At 36.0% G+C, this 19,485-nt stretch overlaps 1 protein-coding gene across 1 annotated transcript in view; it reads right to left on the minus strand.

Annotated features, from left to right (window-relative positions):
* The window catches only part of GNAT3 (G protein subunit alpha transducin 3), a 55,494-nt gene that overhangs the window by 22,151 nt on the left and 13,858 nt on the right, over window positions 1-19,485 (minus strand). Inside the window, exons 2-3 of the mRNA XM_026504549.4 lie at window positions 11,262-11,304; window positions 5,728-5,869 (exon numbers count right to left, since the gene is read on the minus strand). Of these exons, the coding sequence (XP_026360334.1) occupies window positions 5,728-5,869; window positions 11,262-11,304 (185 nt within the window). The remainder of the gene's footprint in view (window positions 1-5,727; window positions 5,870-11,261; window positions 11,305-19,485) is intronic.

Here is a 19,485-nt window from a genome sequence, read left to right on the forward strand (position 1 = left end):
GTGTCATGTGGCTCCCAGTGAAGAATGGCCAATGAGAACTTGCTGCTTTTCTGATACAATATCAATTTATTATTTTAAAATAGTAATAATGGTTTATTTCACCATTTTATTAAAAATCTGTTCTTTGCATTAAAAACGAAAGGTATGTGTCTTATTGTTAAAGAGGGGCTAAAAATCTCATTAAATCTGTCTTCGTATTCAGATTTTATTCTAACCCAAATTGATCAGATGACAATTAAACCAAAAATTATAAATGGCCAAAATCTAAGGATTGACCCCATTTTCATATATTGGTATGGAGTAAATTTTTAAGTCCTTCCTCCTGATAAGGTGGATGTGAGAGAGGGCTGCAAATCCAGCGACGTATAACCCAGCCAGCTTAGCTGGCATCTTCCGATTTGCCTCCTTTCACCGTTAAGGTGCCATTTAGGACAAAGGATATAATGAAACATCTGCTCAAACTAGTTTGCCCCTAAAGGGACAAAATGACATTCCGTATTAGCATACCTTTACAAACCAAGCTAATTTCCAATACACTCTTTCACTAAAATTTTTTTTCCAATTTCAGTTTATAGTTTATTTGAGTAAATACCATGAAAATAGTCTTGTCGTGAATGTGTAAATGTCATAAAGTATTCTTTGACCACCACTTCTGTCCTAGTACTTGCCTCAGGGGCAGGACATCCTATCAGCTTGGTTTTTGTCCTGCAAGGCCTTTTTTTTTTTTTTTTTTAGCTTATCACTTGCATAGGTAAAGCCAGTGGTGGGGATTTTCAAACCAGGCTGTGCATTATAAGCACGTGCGGGCATTTTTAAAAATGCTGATACCAGGACCTCAACCCAAACAAAATGAGGCAGAACTTCGGGGTGTCAGGTTCTACAAAGGTATTTTTAAAAATCCTGCGGGTGACTCAAATGTGCAGCTGAGTTGAGAATCCCTGGCAGTATACAGTTTTCTTTAACTATAAATAATATCTTATACAGTATTTTAATTTGTGAAGTTCTTCTACAGTTCTTAAAGGTCTGACATGGTAATTTAAAGAATCAAAATTCATGTGTTTAAGGAATTGGGCCCCCCAATTACATTTGAATTTTTAAAAATATAATACCAAAATTAACCAGTATTAGGAAAAGATGTCTTCTACATAAATAGTCAAAGTGATGGAAAACTGAACTCCTACTGATAATCTTACTCCCATACTTTAAAAACTCTGGTAATTTTCCATCACACTCAAAACCCAAATCCCATGCCATGGCTCACAGGGTTCTACCCATGTGTTCCTTTTCAACTTTCTTTCTCTCAGTCTCTCCCTCCCCCTACAATTTGTCTCTCTTTTCTCAAGATGTGCTAGATTTCTTACTGTTCCTTCAACTCACCAAACCCCCATCTGAGAGCATTTGAATGGCTCTTCTTCCATGTCCTCCCCGTGGCTCATCTCCTACTTCATTTAGGTTTCTTCCAAAATATCACCCCTTCAAGAATGCCTTCCAGGGCCACCCTTTCTCCCATTCTTCCCTTACTTTCCAGCCCCTGCCCTCCTTGATTTTTCTTCATAGCGCTTATTACTACCTATATAGTGTATATGTCTTTATTTTGTATCTTTTATGTTAGACTACAAGCACACAAAGGTGGCGATCTTTTTTGCTGTTGTTCTGTTCATTTCTAGATCCTTAGGTTCTGCTCTCAGTCTTAACACAGGGTATATGTCCCAGAAATATTGTAGAACATTGAATCAATAAAATGAATATGCCAATTAGCTCAGACCTCAGTTTCTAAATTACATGGTTCTCCAGTAATTTCTCACATTTTTCAAATAGCTCCAAGGAAGTCTGAGTGGCATTGTGAAGAAATTTTGTTTCCTTGTGATATATTTGGAAAAGCTTGGGAATTACGGTGGTCCTGGAATAGTTCATTCTTCCAAGGTTATGTTCCTCTGGAACAATGTTGCATAGAAGGCAAAATACATTCTCCGCAAGTTACCCATACTTTCCTCGTCAGTATTAGGCGGTGATCCTAGAAACTTGTGGAACTCATTTTTAGCCCTTGAGTCATATTTCCAAAGATTACAGAACAATATATCAAGGAAGGAAGAGATAACAGAACCTTGTAATCTTGGGAAATGTTCAGGTTAAGAAATGCCCGATTTTGTTACTACGAGACTTTTGGAGCCTTTGAGTCCTGCCATTTGCCAATTTCCAAGAAGTTGTTATAATATATGTTTTCAAACTTGATCACAGAACTTTTATCCTAGAATATCTTGTGGAATCAGTGCTCATTGGTTCATAGTACAGGGCTCACTTTGTAGAACACTGTCTCAAGGACGGTCACAACAACACCCACATCATGCGATAAAGTGTTAAAGCTTTCAACAGTTTTTCATGTTGGTCTAGTGGATGTTTTAGATGCTCTAAGATAAAATATAATATTCAGAGAGGATAAATTGAAATTTACTAAATGCCTATATTATGCCCCCCTCAAGTTTCTTCAACTTTATCCTTTACAAATTCTGTATTTATGAAATTAGTCTGCTAAGTATTGACCCAAAATAAGAACAGGCCTCTGTTAGCTGCTTTCCTCCTTCAGCTACAGATCCTCTCTCTCTCCTACTCCTCGGTTATAGTTGCCCAAAATGTTTAAACTCTGTTCCCATATTTTTCCCTCATTTCTCAACATACATCATTGGATTCTGCATCCACAACTCTTCTAAAACCCATCTCATAAAATCCCCAGTGATCTCTATATTATTAAATATAAATATAAATTAAGTATACTTCTTTCTTGACCCCTCAAGATCTTTCGGCTTAGATAACTTCCCTTTGGAACCCTTGTATTGAAGTCCGTGATTTGATACAAACTTGGTTTTCCTCTTACTATCCCATCATCTCCTCCAAACTTCCCTATTCCTCCCAAATGACCAGAAAATGTTACTTTTTTAAAGATTTTACTGACTAACTTGAGAGAGTGAGTGAGCAAGAGAGAGAAGGGGCAGGGGGAGGGGCAGAGGGAGAGGGAGAAGCAGACTCCCCTCTGAGCAGGGAGTCTGCCAGGGCTTGATTCCCAGGACTCCAGGATCATGACCTGAGCTGAAGGCAGATGCTTAACCAACTGAGCCACCCAGGTGCCCCAAAAATGTCACTTTTTGAACACGGGCACCTAACTCGCCACTCTCCTTTTTGCCCTTATCTACTCTTTCTAAGCATTTGACGTCTTTGATCCCATCCATTTCCTAATATACATTGTACACCATAGTGCAATGCCAGTAGTACTGAGATTTTGGTCCCTCATCAGATTATCTCGTTTGAACTTGAAATGCACATTTTCAACCACTTACACGTGTGGACATGTTACAGACTTTACAACCAGAACATTTCTTAAACGTACTAGTTCTGTCCCATGCCCACAGGTGATAGTACTTCCTTTTTCAGTAATTCGTCTGGTAAATGAGGATTTAGCTCCTTATCCAGCTGTGCTGCACTTTTGAAATAGCTGATGCTTTGTAATTACTTGTTCAGTGTCAGACTTCCCTCTCTTGAGGGCAGATAATGTTTCTATTTTATTTACTGCTGATTCCTCAGTGTATCGCCAGTGTCAAGTGTCTGCCATGTAAATAATAGTTTAATGTGTTACAGTTTAATGAATAGTTTAATGAAATATAATTTTTAAATGATGTTAGCTGTGTAGACTTTAATACATAATACATTTTAATGAACTTGCATTTGGAGTGAAAATTGGAAAATAAATACTCAGTATTTACCAGAAACTTACAGTATTTTGTTTTTTAAGTGGATTTGCTATATTTCTGTTTGCTTCTGTAATAGTCCTTGAAACTCAGTGAAAAAAACACTAATGTTTTGTGGATAAAGAAACCCAAATGTAGAGAGATTAAGTAACTCGTCCAATTACAGAACCAGTAACCAATAAAGCTTATCATTTCCTTTAGGACTTCAATGTAAAAATATATTAATTGTATAAATAGCTAAATTAAAAGCTCTAGAAGAGTAGAACTCTGAAAGCCACACACACACAGATGTTTAGCAATTAGTCTGTTAAATAAAAAGTTTAAGCCAGGCGTAGAGTATATTTATCTTAAAATCAATTACTAAAGAAGGTCACTGAAACTACTATCGTTTTCAACAACTGAAATCAAAATTTGAGTTACGTAGTACCTGCCAACTGATGTTTGACACTTGAGGGTGTAGGTCCTCCTGAAAAGTCATATCAGTCCTTCAGTGCTGCATAAATTACTCTGTTTTTACTGTTTGTTGTATAGTTTGAATAAATTGCGTTTATTTTAATTTTCAGTCAGCATAATGGCAGCAATCTACAGAGTCTATATTATTTTCACTCCACCTGCATGCCAGATCATGAAGATACTAACCAGTGGAGGATTAGCAATCATCTCTGATCATTAAAAGTATTTTTATAAAAATCCTTGCATCAGGAAAAGCACTCTAATGGAAACCAGAAGAAAGGGGTTTCGTTCAAAACACTAGCTATGCAATGCAGGCCACCTTGCTAATCCTCTTCGGCCCTTGTTTTTCACATCTTTAAATATGGGGCTTATACCAGGTTGTTTTGAAGGGCCAATTTAAAGTCTCAGATCCTTAGGAACAGCCAAGGTCAGAGGGATAACCAAACTACCCTTAAATAAAAAGGGGATCAGCAGGTCCTGGAATGATAAAGAATGCAAGGATATTGGAGTTGAGCTCTTCAGGTTCTCCTCCTACATGTGAGAGGGAAACTGGAACCTAACGAAGAAGGTGACTTACTGGAGCCAAGTTTGAGGAAAGGTAAAAATGGAAGAGCCTAGCTAAACTCCTGACTCTGCTTTACAAAGCATCTGCCCTAAGGACATACTTAGAATTTCTGTGCTCTTTGTTGGAAAATGGCAGAACAAGTTGAGGGTTTACCATTTCCTTTTAAATTAACAGCATGAAAGAGGTATTTTTCTTTTCATCCTAATAGCATCCAAATGGTAATTTACATGGTCTAACCCTAAACTCCTGGAGAGGTAGGAAGAGGAAAGTACAAGGGTCATACTCTTCTCCATACTTAACATGCTGTTCCTCTCTTTCTTATTGTTAGTGTACAAGGCATCCAAGTTACACTGGGAGCAGTTCAGTTGATATCATCCGGGGGCGACCAGCTGCTCCAGGACAGGACAAATGGAAGTGAGCGTTTTCCTGTTGATTGTACACTATTGCTCCTTTTTTGCGTGTGGTTAACTATTGTTCTTTGGAGAATGCTATATGTTCCATTTGTCAGCTAAAATTGTTCTATCTGTTGGCACGTAAACTGTTTGAAACTAAGTGGGTTTTTAATGTATTTTAACATAAAATACTTATAGTACAAAATATAGAATAGAATGAAATGGAACTGTTCAGATGCTACCTTATGAACATAACTCTTAACTACTTGAGCTTATTTATTATACAAACATCTTACTTAGTCTCACAATTTTGAATTCTTTTTAAAAAAATTAACACTGTAAAGTAATCAAAGGTTTGATTCCAAGGAGCAGTTAATGCTGAATAAGATTATGGCACACAGAAAATTTCATTTAAAGAAAAAAAAGGATATCTTACACTAAACAGAATTAAAGTTCCCCAAATTCATATTTTATATTCCTAAATTTTTGGTGTAGATTAGTACTACAAATTTAGTTCTACTGTTTTATGGGTCAAACTCCATTGTAGGACTACAACTGTCATTATTTGCATACTTACCGCACTTGTGGGATTTATATAATCAATCCCAAGGGTAGTCATGGCTTTCACAATAGCTAGGATGGATTGCAATGTGTTACTGTAAACTACTGCTTTGAACTCCATGCATTCTTGCTCACTGTAACCATTCTTATGGATGATCCTATAATTTAAACATGAAAAGCTTTTGTGAGTTGAGCAATTTTTTTTAATATCAAAACACATCAACAATACTTTGCTTGAAGAAAATTACAGTATATATTTGTTACAAAAAATATTGTCCATATGGATGGGTTAAATCTGAGCAATTTTATGGCTTTGGACTTTTATCATCATCATTGGGACTTAATACAATAATTTCTTTCTGAGTTCCTCGTGCTAAATATAAAGAGGACCTAGGTAAACCAGCATTTAAAATGAGTAAATCATGAGAATTTTACTTAGAAATCTTATTTATTTTCAAAAGAAAATTTTCCAGATTCCCAGGACAAAGATACATACAGAGTTCTGAAGCTAGTCTTTATAATGTGATGTCTAGAGGAAGCAAAGTAATTTAGCAGAACATTTCTTTTCCTACCACTTAAGACACACTGGAAAATAGGAGTGCCTGCTTTCTATTTATAGCAGTAACAAAGGCATCCTTTTTTTAAATGTAGATAATTAACCTGTTGTTAAATCCCTTGTTACTTTTCCATCTGTGTATGTGCCATGAGTTCTCAATGTTGAAAGGCTCACTTTATTTGGCTGAACTCTTCTTTTCCTTCAACTCACTCAGACCTCAAAGTTTTCTAGTTTTGCGATAATAGATTAAAATAGATTTACCTTCAAAAGCTAAAATCTCTGTATATGCTAATTACTTGATTGCGTCTTTATTGTATAATATATTCTTGCTCCTTTCTGTTTCTTGCTGTTGTTTTTGAAGTGCTATGTGTACATTAGGCATCATTTTGGAGGTCATATTCTGAAGGATTTGTGTTTTATCTACACACAGAGAGGCTTTAGCATAGGGGGAAAAGAATACAGATGCTCCCCAAGATATTAAAACTTTCAAATACTAGAATTTCTGTAGTGAAAGGAGTAGAGGTAGCCCCTGTGGCATTATTGATTGTTTTTTGATATTTGCTTGCCAATTATTGCTGTATTTCTATTAACCATGGCCATGTCTAGCTGTATTAAACAAATTATTAAGTAAATAAAGTAGACAACTAAAGGTGTAGAAAAATGCAGTAAATGTCTGTGGATAGATCAAGAATAAATTCATTAAAGAGATCTCAGTTCTTTTTCAAAAACAAATTGGGAAGTTACCAGTGAACATGGGGGCATTTAGGCTTGCTTTCTGGAACAAGTTCTGATTCCTATCTTTTCATCATAGGATAAGGCAAAGTGGCAAAAGCATACTTCAAAAAATCCAGTTGTAGTGGGACTTTAAGCAGCATTGTTTTTCTAGGGACTGCATAATTACATCTCTGTGAGATGGAGCTTTTTACTTGCTTTTTACTTGCTTTTTACAAGTTGATTCCTAAATTGGTTCCAATTAATGAGCTTCCACTGGGGATTTTCTGTAACATGATGCATTATGTGCTGAAAAGAATGAATTATACTTTCTCTCCTCCCCAAAAACCTATAGACTAGAGTTCCATTGTCCAATATAGTAGCCACTAGATATTAATTAAAATTAAATTGATTCCTCATTCCCACTAGCCACATTTCAAATGCTTAACAGCCACATTTCAAATGCTTAATATCACTGGGAGCTGCCATATTGGAGAGCCCAGGTAGAGAATCTTCTGTCATCACAGCATGTTCTGTTGGACAGTACTAGATTATAGAAAGGTAGAGCATAAAATCCATTTTTGTGCAGTGTGATAGGATATAGTAACAATATCACCAAGTGGTACAGTAAACTAGAAAAGAAAAAGTGATAAACTTTATTGGGAGTAGGTGTAGGAGATCACGGGAGACTGCCTGGGAGCAGTGATGATCAGTTGAGTTTTCAAGAAGTTACTTCCAGATAGTGCACAGGAAGAGCATTCTAGGCAGAAGGATCAGTGTGACCAAATAGATGGTTAATTATCAAGCTTTCAGGATGTGCCAACCGCCGTGTGAAGTGCTTTAGATAGACGTCTTCTCATTTCTTGCAATAAGTCCTTTAGAGTAGGTAAAATGATTACCTACATTTTACAGGAAAGAAATGTAGGCACGGATAAATGAAGGAACTACCCCTAACTTATTCAGTACGCGGTGTGGTTGGGCAAGGAACGCAGTCCCATTTGGGAGCCTGTGATCTTAGCCGCTAATCTGTACGCTCACGGTCGTCCACGGAACTCTGCGTTCAGCATTTCCAGTGTAGAAAGCAGGGAGGGGGAAGTCATGGGACATTAGAAAGAAGAGACAGATGAGAGCTGGATTCTAAAGTGTCTTATGTATCCTTCAAGGAGTCTGTTCTTGATAGTTCATGCCGAGTACAATTCAGGAAAGAGATAGTTTTCTTTTTAAAGAAATCAGTTGGTGTTGGTGTGGATACTGCAGTGGAAGAAAGAGGAGGGAGGGAAAAAGCGCTTTGCAGGATATTGTATTAATCCAGTTCAGAAATGCAGGGTTTTTAAGCTAAGGCAGTGAAAATAGGGACAAATGACACCCTTGAAGACAAAAGTTGTAGATGTGGCAAAACTTAGAAAATGCATGTCAGCATATCTACACCCAGATTAATTGCTCTAGAGGCCGCTGCTGTAATTCATTGTAGGGACATGGAGGCCAGATGGGGAGACAACTTAGTGTTGTTCATTCTGTTTTGGACCTATCCATAGACTGTGGAGGTAGTTGTACCTGCTTCCCTAGTTTAGATAAAGTGAATTTGAAAGAAATATTCTGGGACAGCCTGCTTGAAGATGAGAATGAAAACCACTGTACCTTAGTAGTTTTCATTTGAGGGTATAGAGAAAGCAGAGAAGGGGGCCAAGTGCATGAGATACACCAGCAGTTGGGATGTGGTCAAAGAATCAGAGTAAAGCAGGCAATTAGGAAGAAAACTCGGAGAGTTATTCTAAAAGCCAGGGTGAAGTTTTAGAAGAGAAAAGCCCAGTGGAGTCGAATGGAATTAAAATAGGAACTCATGAGCATTGCAGACACAATGGCAGTTAGGAGATAATATTGATGTTTATAAGGGCAATTGATGGGGCAGGCCCGAGGCAGGAGCAGTGGAAATGATTTAAGAGTAAACGGCAGGTGGAAGAGTGAAGAACGCTGGTGCAGACTATTCTTCATGGAGTCTACTGAGAAAAGGAAGGAAGGAGATAGACCGAGGAGACTCTTTGTTAATAACAGAAGCAATACTTCTTCGTTGTGAGAAATGTGAAAAGCCCAGCACTATTCAAAATGAAGGTGCAATGTAACTTCAAATCCCAGTATTGAGAAATAAATATCACTGGACATTGGCCTATATTCTTCCATTTAAAAAAAAAACTGTCTATTTTGTCATAATTGAGGTAAAGATGTTTATGCAATTTTGAATCTTAGTTATTCAGCTGGCGAAGTATTTTCTTTTCTTTTCTTTTTTTTTTTTAAAGATTTTATTTATTTATTCGACAGAGATAGAGACAGCCAGCGAGAGAGGGAACACAAGCAGGGGGAGTGGGAGAGGAAGAAGCAGGCTCATAGCGGAGGAGCCCGATGTGGGGCTCGATCCCATAACGGCGGGATCACACCCTGAGCCGAAGGCAGCCGCTTAACCGCTGTGCCACCCAGGCGCCCCTGGCGAAGTATTTTCTGCTATTAAAACTTGCTCATATACATACAACTTGTAACGGGTGCAAAACACTGCAATTGAAAGGTGAATTGTCCATACTTTTGCAATCTGCTTCCTTATGTTTTATTTTCATTTAGGTTACTTTATTCTATCTCATGTTTCATTATTTTAAGTAAGACTAATCTAAATCTCTTGGTGCATAAATGTTCATATTTTCATGTTTAAATTATTTTATTTTTGTGCTTTTTCAAATATAAATTATTTTACTAAAATTCTCAGAAATATATTTAGATCAGTATTATTTTCCCAGTTTCCTATGTAGATTGCAAAAAAATTACTTCTATAAATTTGTTATAACAAATTATTTTCCTGGTAGTAAAGAGAAATATTAATGTCTCAAAACCTCACCCTTATTGGGTAATATTATTTAAAATTCTTGTTTTTTAGTTTACTAAGATGAAGAATAGCTCATTATTGCTTTAAAGAGATATTTCAATTTTGTCTTGTGTGAATTGTCTGTTCATAGTCTCTTCCCATTTATATATATTGGGCAGCTTATTTTTCTTACCAATCTATATGACTTTTTATGATACTCAATTATTTATCATATTTATTATAGATATTTTTTCTAGTTTTCTTTTTAAATTTTATTTATGGCTTAATATATTTAAAAGTTTTAATTGTGAGATAGCCACATAATTGGTTATGTCTTGTTTTACTGCACTTAAGTTCATAGAGACTGGGCAGGTAGAAAGGACAGGAGGGATTTGAGCATGATTAGAACCAGAAAGAAAAGAACAGGTGAACACAGTGGGAGTGTGATGGGGAGTGTAATGGGGCGGTGTGAGATGATTTGGGTACACGGATGAAGCTGAGAACCCAAAAGCAGTCTGAGCAATGATCAAGAGAAGTGTCTTGTTCTTCAAAGACAGAAGAAAAGTAAAAAATTTGGTTGCAAGTACATATGTCAGGAAATTCCAAAAGTGGGACTTTAAATAATTGTTAGTATGGAACTTGAATGACATTATTACCTGAAAATAAAGAAAAGACCAGGGATTTAGATTCTAAATAGACAATCACATTATTGACCGGGATGATGCCCTCATGTGACATATTCCAAAGAACAAGATCCTCCAACACAGAATGAAAAATAAGCCAAAAAAATGATTATCTTCTTTTCCTATAACAATAGTTGTCCTTTAAATTCTCCAGCAGTGACAGAGATATGAGGTTTTACATAATCATCTCCACTTACCAATTGAAATTTTATTCGTTTAGACATTATATTCTTGAATTTTAAAGCTTTTGTATTTGTTGTCTCATTAAGAAATCCACGTCTAGTTATTTCATTATAAAAAGATTTTTAAAAAGCAGACAAAAGAGTGCAAAAATAAATTGGAATCCATGATAGTAATAACTTTAAGCACTTTATTCCCAGGTAGGCAAAATGCCAATTAGGTTAAAAATACCATTTCTTTTTAAATTCAATGGGAAATCAATGGACATACTTTGAAATGTTTATGGCTTATACCCACAATGCTGAAGCCTAGATTACACCCAGATTCATATATTTAAAACATGCCTGCTTTGAGTATTCATCTTGTTGAGGCAAAATTTGGAAGAAAAATGGAAATTAAAATACCACCCATGAGTTATGCTCCCTGCTAAAGGATAGGAGGGAGGCTTGCACAGGAAATATGACATGTTTGCTACTACCTGCATATACATTGATTCTCCCAAAGTATTTCTTTTCGGACTGGTCAAGTACACAGACTTTAAATAGCAAACATTTAGAAGAGTGTATACGTACTTCATTTGTTTAACGATTGTACTTTTTCCGGATTCTCCTGCACCTGCAACAGAAAGAGGGGAGTGTCATCAATTACTACACTAAGTTCATTGAGATAATAAAACCTGGGATTGTCACTTTCTTGTGGGTAAATCTTGACCAGACAACTCTCCTATATAAAGAAGGAAAATAATCTCTGTCACGTCTTGAAAGGTATTAGCTGCCTACTTTCTAGGAGAACAGAAGAAAATAAAACCCCTCTATATTGATGTTAAATTCAGATACAGGTCTGGCTTCAAGGTAAAGGCTATCTTCAAAAACAAGGAATGTATACTCTCCCAGAATGTCTCCTCATATATCCTATTAGATTAAATAGCAATAAAAAAAGAACATTAGACAATTGTCTTTTTATTTCCAGAACTGTTTGAAGCCTATTCTAATTGAAGAATGGACTCTAGTCTTTATCATTGTGTTTACATTAGTACATAGGTGTTTTTTCCTCTGCTTAAATAAAAGAAAGTTAATAACAATAACAACACTAAGCAAATCTGAAGAGCCTGCAGGTGACAATGATGTGGGAGTATCTGAAAATGGATTATACACTCCAGGGGGAGGAACAAGGGGTGGCAGTAATACCATAGAAAACCAGTTGCATTTACCTGGAATGTTTATTTTAGTTGATGATATAAAATATGCAACTTTATTTTGGTATGTTTGGCAAAGATTGTATAAAGAGATGCAAAATTCACATGATTTTTTTTTTTAAAAGATTTTATTTATTAGAGAATGAGCAGGAAGGAGGGGCAAAGGAAAAGGGAGAAGCAGACTCCCTGTTGAGCAGGGAGTCTGATGCGGGGGTTGATCCTAGGACCCTCGGATCATGACCTGAGCCAAAGGCAGATGCTTAACGAACTGAACTACCCAGGCACCCCAAAATTCACATGATTTTTAAAATAGATGAAACTTTGATGAAAATATCTAATCATTTCTGGCTATGTCTCAAGGCCTTTTGAGAATATTTCTTGAGTGTCCTTTGCCATTAATGAGTGTTGACTTGGGAAATGAAACCCAAGAAGTACTGAAATGAAGTGACCTAGGTTTGAGGGTTTGGCTCTGTCCCCATGTGTGCACACATGTGCGTTTGGGTGCAGCTGCGGTATCTTTGGTAAATTTGTTAGCCCCTTAATTTCCTTATCTATAAACTGAGAATATTTACCTTAAAGATTATTAGAAGACCATAATGACATAATAAGCATGAACTTACCTTCTAACTACCATGCAAAATAAAACATAAAGCAATGTACTTAAGAATCCAAGGATGAAAGAAATTCTGCAGTGTTTTGTAAAGAGAACAATGTCAAGAATACCCTACATGTACTAGATGAATGGTGATGAAGCAACTGGGTGTTCATGTGGACCAACAACACTGACTTTTATATGACAACAAGGCCAAAATTAATTTGAATTGATTCATAAACATGTATGTGTTTGTGTGTATAATGAGACTCTAAAAGTTCTAGAGCAATGTAGAGATGAAAAATCGTTCCAAACTTGAAGTAGCCAAAATATTCTTAGATAAGACATAAAAAAACCCCAAAACAACAAAAAGTTGAAAATTGATAAATTGGACTTGTTCATTGTTAAAAATATTTGCTCCCCAAACATTATCAAGAAAATGAAATGACAAGCCACTGACTAGGAGGAAACATTCACAGCATGTATGTCAGGCAAAGGACAGGTACCCAAATTTACAAAAACTATGGTTTAGAGTTCATAATGAGAAGACCTAAAAATCCAGTAAAAATTAGGCAAAAAAAATTGAACTGATACTTCTCAAAAAAAGATATATGACCAGTAATCTTATGAAAAGAGGCTCAATATCACTAGTAATCCAGGAAGTGCAAATGGCTCCATAGAGAGATGGCATTACATATGCAGTAAAATTGGCTAAAATTCAAGAGTCACAATACCAAGTATTGACAAGGATGTGGAGCAGCTGGAAGGCTCTACCATTGCTGGTAGAAAAGTACATAGTATAGCCACTTCCAAAACAGCTGGCAGCTCCTAAGATGTTAAACATAAACCTGTTACGATCCAGTCATTACACTCTTAGGCCTTTACTCCAAATAAATGAAAATGTACATCCTCACAAGGATTTGTACATGAATGTTCATAAAAGCTCTGACAGGTCCAGAGCAGTAATACCCAAAGGGCCATTAACAAGGATAATAAACAAAATGTAGCATATCTTTATAATGAAATGCACAAGCAGTAAAAAGGAACATACTATTGACTCACGCAACATTAATAAACTTAGTTATGCTGAGTGAGAGAAGACACACAAAAGTATATTTATCCCGTATATTCTGTAGTATACTTGTTTCATTTATATAAAACTCTAGAAAGTACAAACCAAAGCATACTGACAGAATGCAGACCAGTGCTTCCTACTCGTGGGAGAGGAGAAAGGCAAGGATTGTAAAGGCACATGAGGAAAATTTGGGGGTGATGAAAATGTTCAGCATCTTTAATCATGGTAATAATGATTTCATGGATGTGTACATCTGTCAAAACTCATCAAGTCGTACCTTTCAGTATTTGTAGTTTATTATATGTAGATTTTATCTCAATAATCTTGTTTAAAAAACACACGGTCACCAACTCAGAGCAACAACATTGTAGGTCATTATCCAGAAGAAGACAGAACATAAAACACCAACGATTTTAAAGGTCTAATAGTACCATAGTATCATTAACGTGTGTTACATGAAGTTGGATATTACATATTTATAGTTACATTTTAAACAGGATAAATGCAGTGGGACTCAGGAATGTTCATGGAAGGGTGTTGATTAAAATGGCTAATGTGAGGACGGCTGCCGTATGAAAAGTCTACAAATGGGTATGACTCGTGAGTGAAAATGATGGGGAAATTTGGTTGAAATTACTGCAATATGTAGGGCCTATTGTATAGAGTATAAAATGGGATAGAAAGAAAGACTTTTTAGTATATTTATCTGTGAGTCCCAGACACGTGAAGGAGGAGGTAAGGAAGGAGCAAATTCAGGCAACCACTTGAACTTTGAATGTTCTGATTTTACAGATGGGAGAAAAGCAGAGAGTCACCAAGAGTTGGCAAACCCTGATAATACAAGTTTGTTCATAAAATTTTTAGATACGATCACCAATAAATATTGAAAGTATTGGGGGGACAGTCAGTATTTTGTAATTGATATGAAATCATAGTTTTTAGAATGTATCCTCAGGTTACAACTAACCCTTATGCATGCAAATAGGACATTAAAATAAAGTATTGACCAGAGACCTAAATTAAATACCAATGAGTAGATTTTTTGGCTTTGTTATCCTGATTTCTGTATCTTGAAGAGAAGCAAGGGCCTTGATATTACTGGCAGCTCTAAAAACTGGGTCACAGGACATCTTCGAAGTCTCAGCGTGCCTGTTAATTTTGGACCGATTTCAAAGTAGCACAGCTAAGGCAGTTTTAAAATTTCCCAGGAAAAATCCAAATTCAGGAAAACTAATAAATACATATCCCTTACTAGCATGGCAGTCAACTGCCTTGTTTTACCTCTGTTTTTACCTAAGCAAAAGTAATACGACTTTTGGTAACCCCGAATCTCAGAATTTTATTTAAATGTGTATCAAAATATATATTGAATTGGAGGACCCTGACTACCCTGTTTCATATTTTAACTCCACTGTCACCCACTTTATTCTATTTTCCCTGGTCCACTTTTTCCTAGCGCTTATCTTATTCTACAAACTTACAAATCACTCACATGCTGTTTTTAATTTTTCTTGTTCATCTTCCAATGCTGTGAGGTCCACTGCACAGGGCGGGGGTCTTTGTTTTGTTCCCGGATATATCTAAATGCACCTAGAGGAGTGCCTAATTGTAGAATTTCAATGAAATAAATGAATTCTTTAAATTCATGCTTCAAAAATAAAATTTTGCCCCCTGTCTTGTGTATTATATTTTTCACATTGCAACATTTTGCCTGATAGGCACTTTTCTTAAGCCGTGATAAACAGATACGACCCCCAAATTTAATTCTACTTCACAGCAAATTTGTATTGTCTCGACCTGTCTAACTGTATCTAGTTCTGCAGTTATCTGAAACAGCTGCCCACCCATATATATAGCAAGGATAATCAGAGTGGTAAAGCTGTGAGAAATGAAATTTTATTGCCTGGTGGGATTAAATGGATTCTTCCTCTTGGGTAAGCCTCCAGCATAATTCTCCTTACGGCTTTATACTAGTGTGGTCTACACCACACAGCGTAAAATTTGACAAATGCAAAATCGACCACAACTCTTTGCTAATCTTTCTTTGTAGACTTTTAAAAATGTAATCAAACATGAACTGACCGATGGGGCAAAACCATCTCATTTAATAGAGACTGCTATGTCCAAGAGTAAAACTTTTGGGGATCAAATAAAAATCACATTAAAATACCACCTCACCTATCATCAGAAGACAACCGGCTATATTATTTTGCATGGCTGAGCATTGCTTGTTTGTAGCCGTGGTAAGAGCAAATCAATGAGCTTTGTACAATATCTTGGTTTGCTGGATTCAAAAATTTGCTATTTCGCTCCAGGCTGTGCATCACTTTGGAAAAATAAAAAGTTTCCTGGCAAGATTATAAAACTGTTCCTGGTAGTTTTGTTTTAAATTCTCTAACAGTAGATGCGGTGGACATTAGAAATTATAGCATCATCCTCTAGAGGTGACAGATTTGGAGACTATCTCACTTCTCCATATTTATACTTATATTTATTTATATTGATTTTGCTATATGGAAAATGACAGAGTTATAGGGATGTGGGAGGAAAGCCAGTGGGCCCAGTAGGAACTCCCTTGCTTTTTTATGCAAGTGTATTTTGTGTTATATTTTGTTTAATCAGAATGGAAATATTGGGGAGAAAGAACTTTGGAGAAAATCAGACTGAGAAAAGGAACTCATCTCTGACTATTACTTATATTGGTAATCATACAACACTAAGATCTGGCATGTTTCCAAAATTATTTTGAGTCTATTCTTTCTAGTTTTGTTTATCCTTCATGACCTTCCTTGGGTAAACAGAATAACCAGTCATGTTTAAAAAATAGTATGTAGGTTTTTTTTTTTTTTTTTAATGAAACTACATATGAAATAAGAGTATTTTCTTTGGAAGACTTTACAAAAAGTATCTGGAACATTTCTTGCTCTATGTAGTGACTCCAGTCTTCTATATGAAGGTCCAGTATAGTCAGCTACAGCATTAACAGCAAAATTCCTAAAGAAAAGTCACTCTAAAATCTTACTTATTATCTGAAACTTTATTATAAAGTTATTTCCGAAATAAATTATCAAGTCCCATTCTCACAATGATTCTGGGTCATAGTTCACAGCAGCCATTCCATTCTTGTACAATGAGATCATGTTACAGAGTCAAATATAGACATCAAAACAGCGTGTTCACATAGGCTGAGGGCGTCCTGAAATAATCTCTTCCTTCCAAGCTGGTCATCACTAAAATATTTTCTGGGTCAAGGGGTACTAAGGGAATTTTATTTCTTGGAAGTGGATAATGTTTCAAATAATTAAATATTTAGGTTTATGCCTCATATTGTAATACTCATAAATTATTCCTAAGAATTAGAGATTTTATTCCACATTTTCACTTGGAAATATTAAAAACAATTTTAAAGCTACATGGTATCTATACTTGTAACTGAACTTCAGCTGAACACCAGGCTTGATTGTTCATTTGCTAAAAGAGGCAAAATGAGAATAAGCATTTCAACTTGTTATCCTGCATAAGATCTCTTGTAGGTGGTTTTAAAAATCACACAATTGTGCAGTAGCATAAACCCTCAGAAATCAACCAACTATGCATATCTCTTTATGCGTGAGAAAAATGGGTCTAGTAGAAATTGTGATACTCACCCAAAGTCCCACATCTACCTTAAAATGGAGAAACTGTGTCTTCTGACTCCCATATTAATGCTGTAATGTTGCTTTTAAATAAGTACTGGCAATGTCAATATCAATACGATTTCAACACAAATTATTTTAAATTCCTTCATTTTAAATAATATGAAAGCAGTGTACTTTTCATAGATACTGGTATGCTTGTCATTCATTTATAGACGGCAGGCATGGAAGGTTCTTAGGGTAGCTCTTTTGAACCAACTTAATTTTATTGCACTGACTCTTCCTCTTTCTTACGGAGCAACAACAAAATTACCGGACTCTTCCCACGTGACAGCCCTTCAAATCTGGGTAGGAAATGTGGTAAGCATTTTAGAATTGAACAAATGTGGGCTCGCAGTTATTTCTGACTTTGGATATCTCGATCAAATTTAATCAGAGAGTCCGTTTTCTCTTTTATAAAATGGGGCTATTAATATCTACCTCTTAGGGCCCGGGCAGGTTAAGTTAGAGATATGAAATACCCAGGACATACTTTAACTTATGGCGAGTCCTCAACATTTTCTCCTAATTGAAGCATGCTCTGTCTCTTTTCGAAGAGACTGCAAGTTGAATATGTTCTGTTCCTTTAATCCTTTCATGTGGCACATGATATTTAGACCCCTTTCCACTCGGAACTGAGCTCCGTGTGAAAGCCAGTGTCTGCAATACTGGTACTGAAAATTGTGCCGTAGATTTCAGGAGGTTATCAACAGCACTGATATTCTGATGTAGTAGGATAGGAATGTAACCTAGGCTGCCCTTGCTCTTGGTACTTGTTTTTAAATAGAACACTTAATTCGGACCATGATTCATTCCTCTTTTCTTTTTTCTTTTCTTTCCTTTTCTTTTCTTTCTTTCCTTTCCTTTCCTTTCCTTCCTCCTTTCTTTCCTCTCTTTTCTTTCCTTTCTTTCTTTTCTTTCTTTTTTCTGTAGCTTTATCATATTCTTTACCTATATTGAGTTTGGAGTATTTAAAATTTTTATGCTTTTATTCCACACTGCCTCTTAGCAAACAGATTCTTCCACATACATACTGTGCATGTATCATCTTTTTTAAACCTCAGGTGAAGATCTCTGTTAAATTCCATTTTTATTTGGACCAGTCATTTTTGGTAGTTGAAGTTAGAATTTTGACTGTCTGTCAGTAAATGTTGCCAAACTCTGGATCTTATTTGAGTGTGAAATGCTGCCTATCCACCTTCACCCAAATCCCTGATAAGAGCATTGACTAGGAAAGGGTGAGGGGCAGGAAACTGCGTCAAGGCCCTGAATCATCATTAGCCCTTGTTCACTATTTGCTTTTTTTTTTTTTTTAAAGATTTTATTTATTTATTTGACAGAGATAGAGACAGCCAGCGAGAGAGGGAACACGAGCAGGGGGAGTGGGAGAGGAAGAAGCAGGCTCTTAGCAGAGGAGCCTGATGTGGGGCTCGATCCCAGAACGCCGGGATCACGCCCTGAGCCGAAGGCAGGCGCTTAACCGCTGTGCCACCCAGGCGCCCCCCTTGTTCACTATTTGTAGTCAACAGTGCTAGCGGTGTAGTAAACAGGGCTAACAGTAGTTAGCGGTGACATCCACTGAGGGTTTTGTACATACCTGGTTAATGGATTTGCCTTTACAGCTTGTTTGATAAGAGTTTTTATCAGGAACAGATGAAAAGTTTATTGTTTGTTTTGGGTTCAGGTTCTAACAAAACTATAATTTTTCTCTTTTATGCGATAATGTAGTGAATGAGATTAATGTTCTAATACTATTTTAACCATGTATTCTTGGGATAACTCCCTCCACCACCCCCACAACACACACTTTTTTTTTTTTTTTTTTTTTTTTTTTTTTTTTTACATTTTATACATTGCTAGAATCAGCTTGCTAATACTGGCTTTGGTCTTTGTTTTTATGTTTCTGAGGAGGGAAATTGACCTGTCACTGTCTGTTAAATTTTGTTTTCAAGGTTATCAAATAACACATGTTAAGAAGTATTTCTTTCTTTATGTAATTTTTAAATGATTTGTTCATGAGATATCTGGTAGGATTTACTTGTAAAGTCAGACTGAATTTGTAGATAAATTTGTATATTTTCTTTTGCCAGATAATAAATAGTATCTCAGTGTACACTTGTTTTTCCCAGATATTTAATTCTAATAATCTGGGAATTGCAGTTGTTTGAGAAAAGAGTACATTGGAAACCTCTATTTTATTTTTTAAATTGAAGTATAATTAACACACAATGTTATATTAGTTTGAGGTATACAACCTATT

This window comes from Ursus arctos, unplaced genomic scaffold (assembly GCF_023065955.2).
Source record: "Ursus arctos isolate Adak ecotype North America unplaced genomic scaffold, UrsArc2.0 scaffold_3, whole genome shotgun sequence".
NCBI lineage: Eukaryota > Metazoa > Chordata > Mammalia > Carnivora > Ursidae > Ursus > Ursus arctos.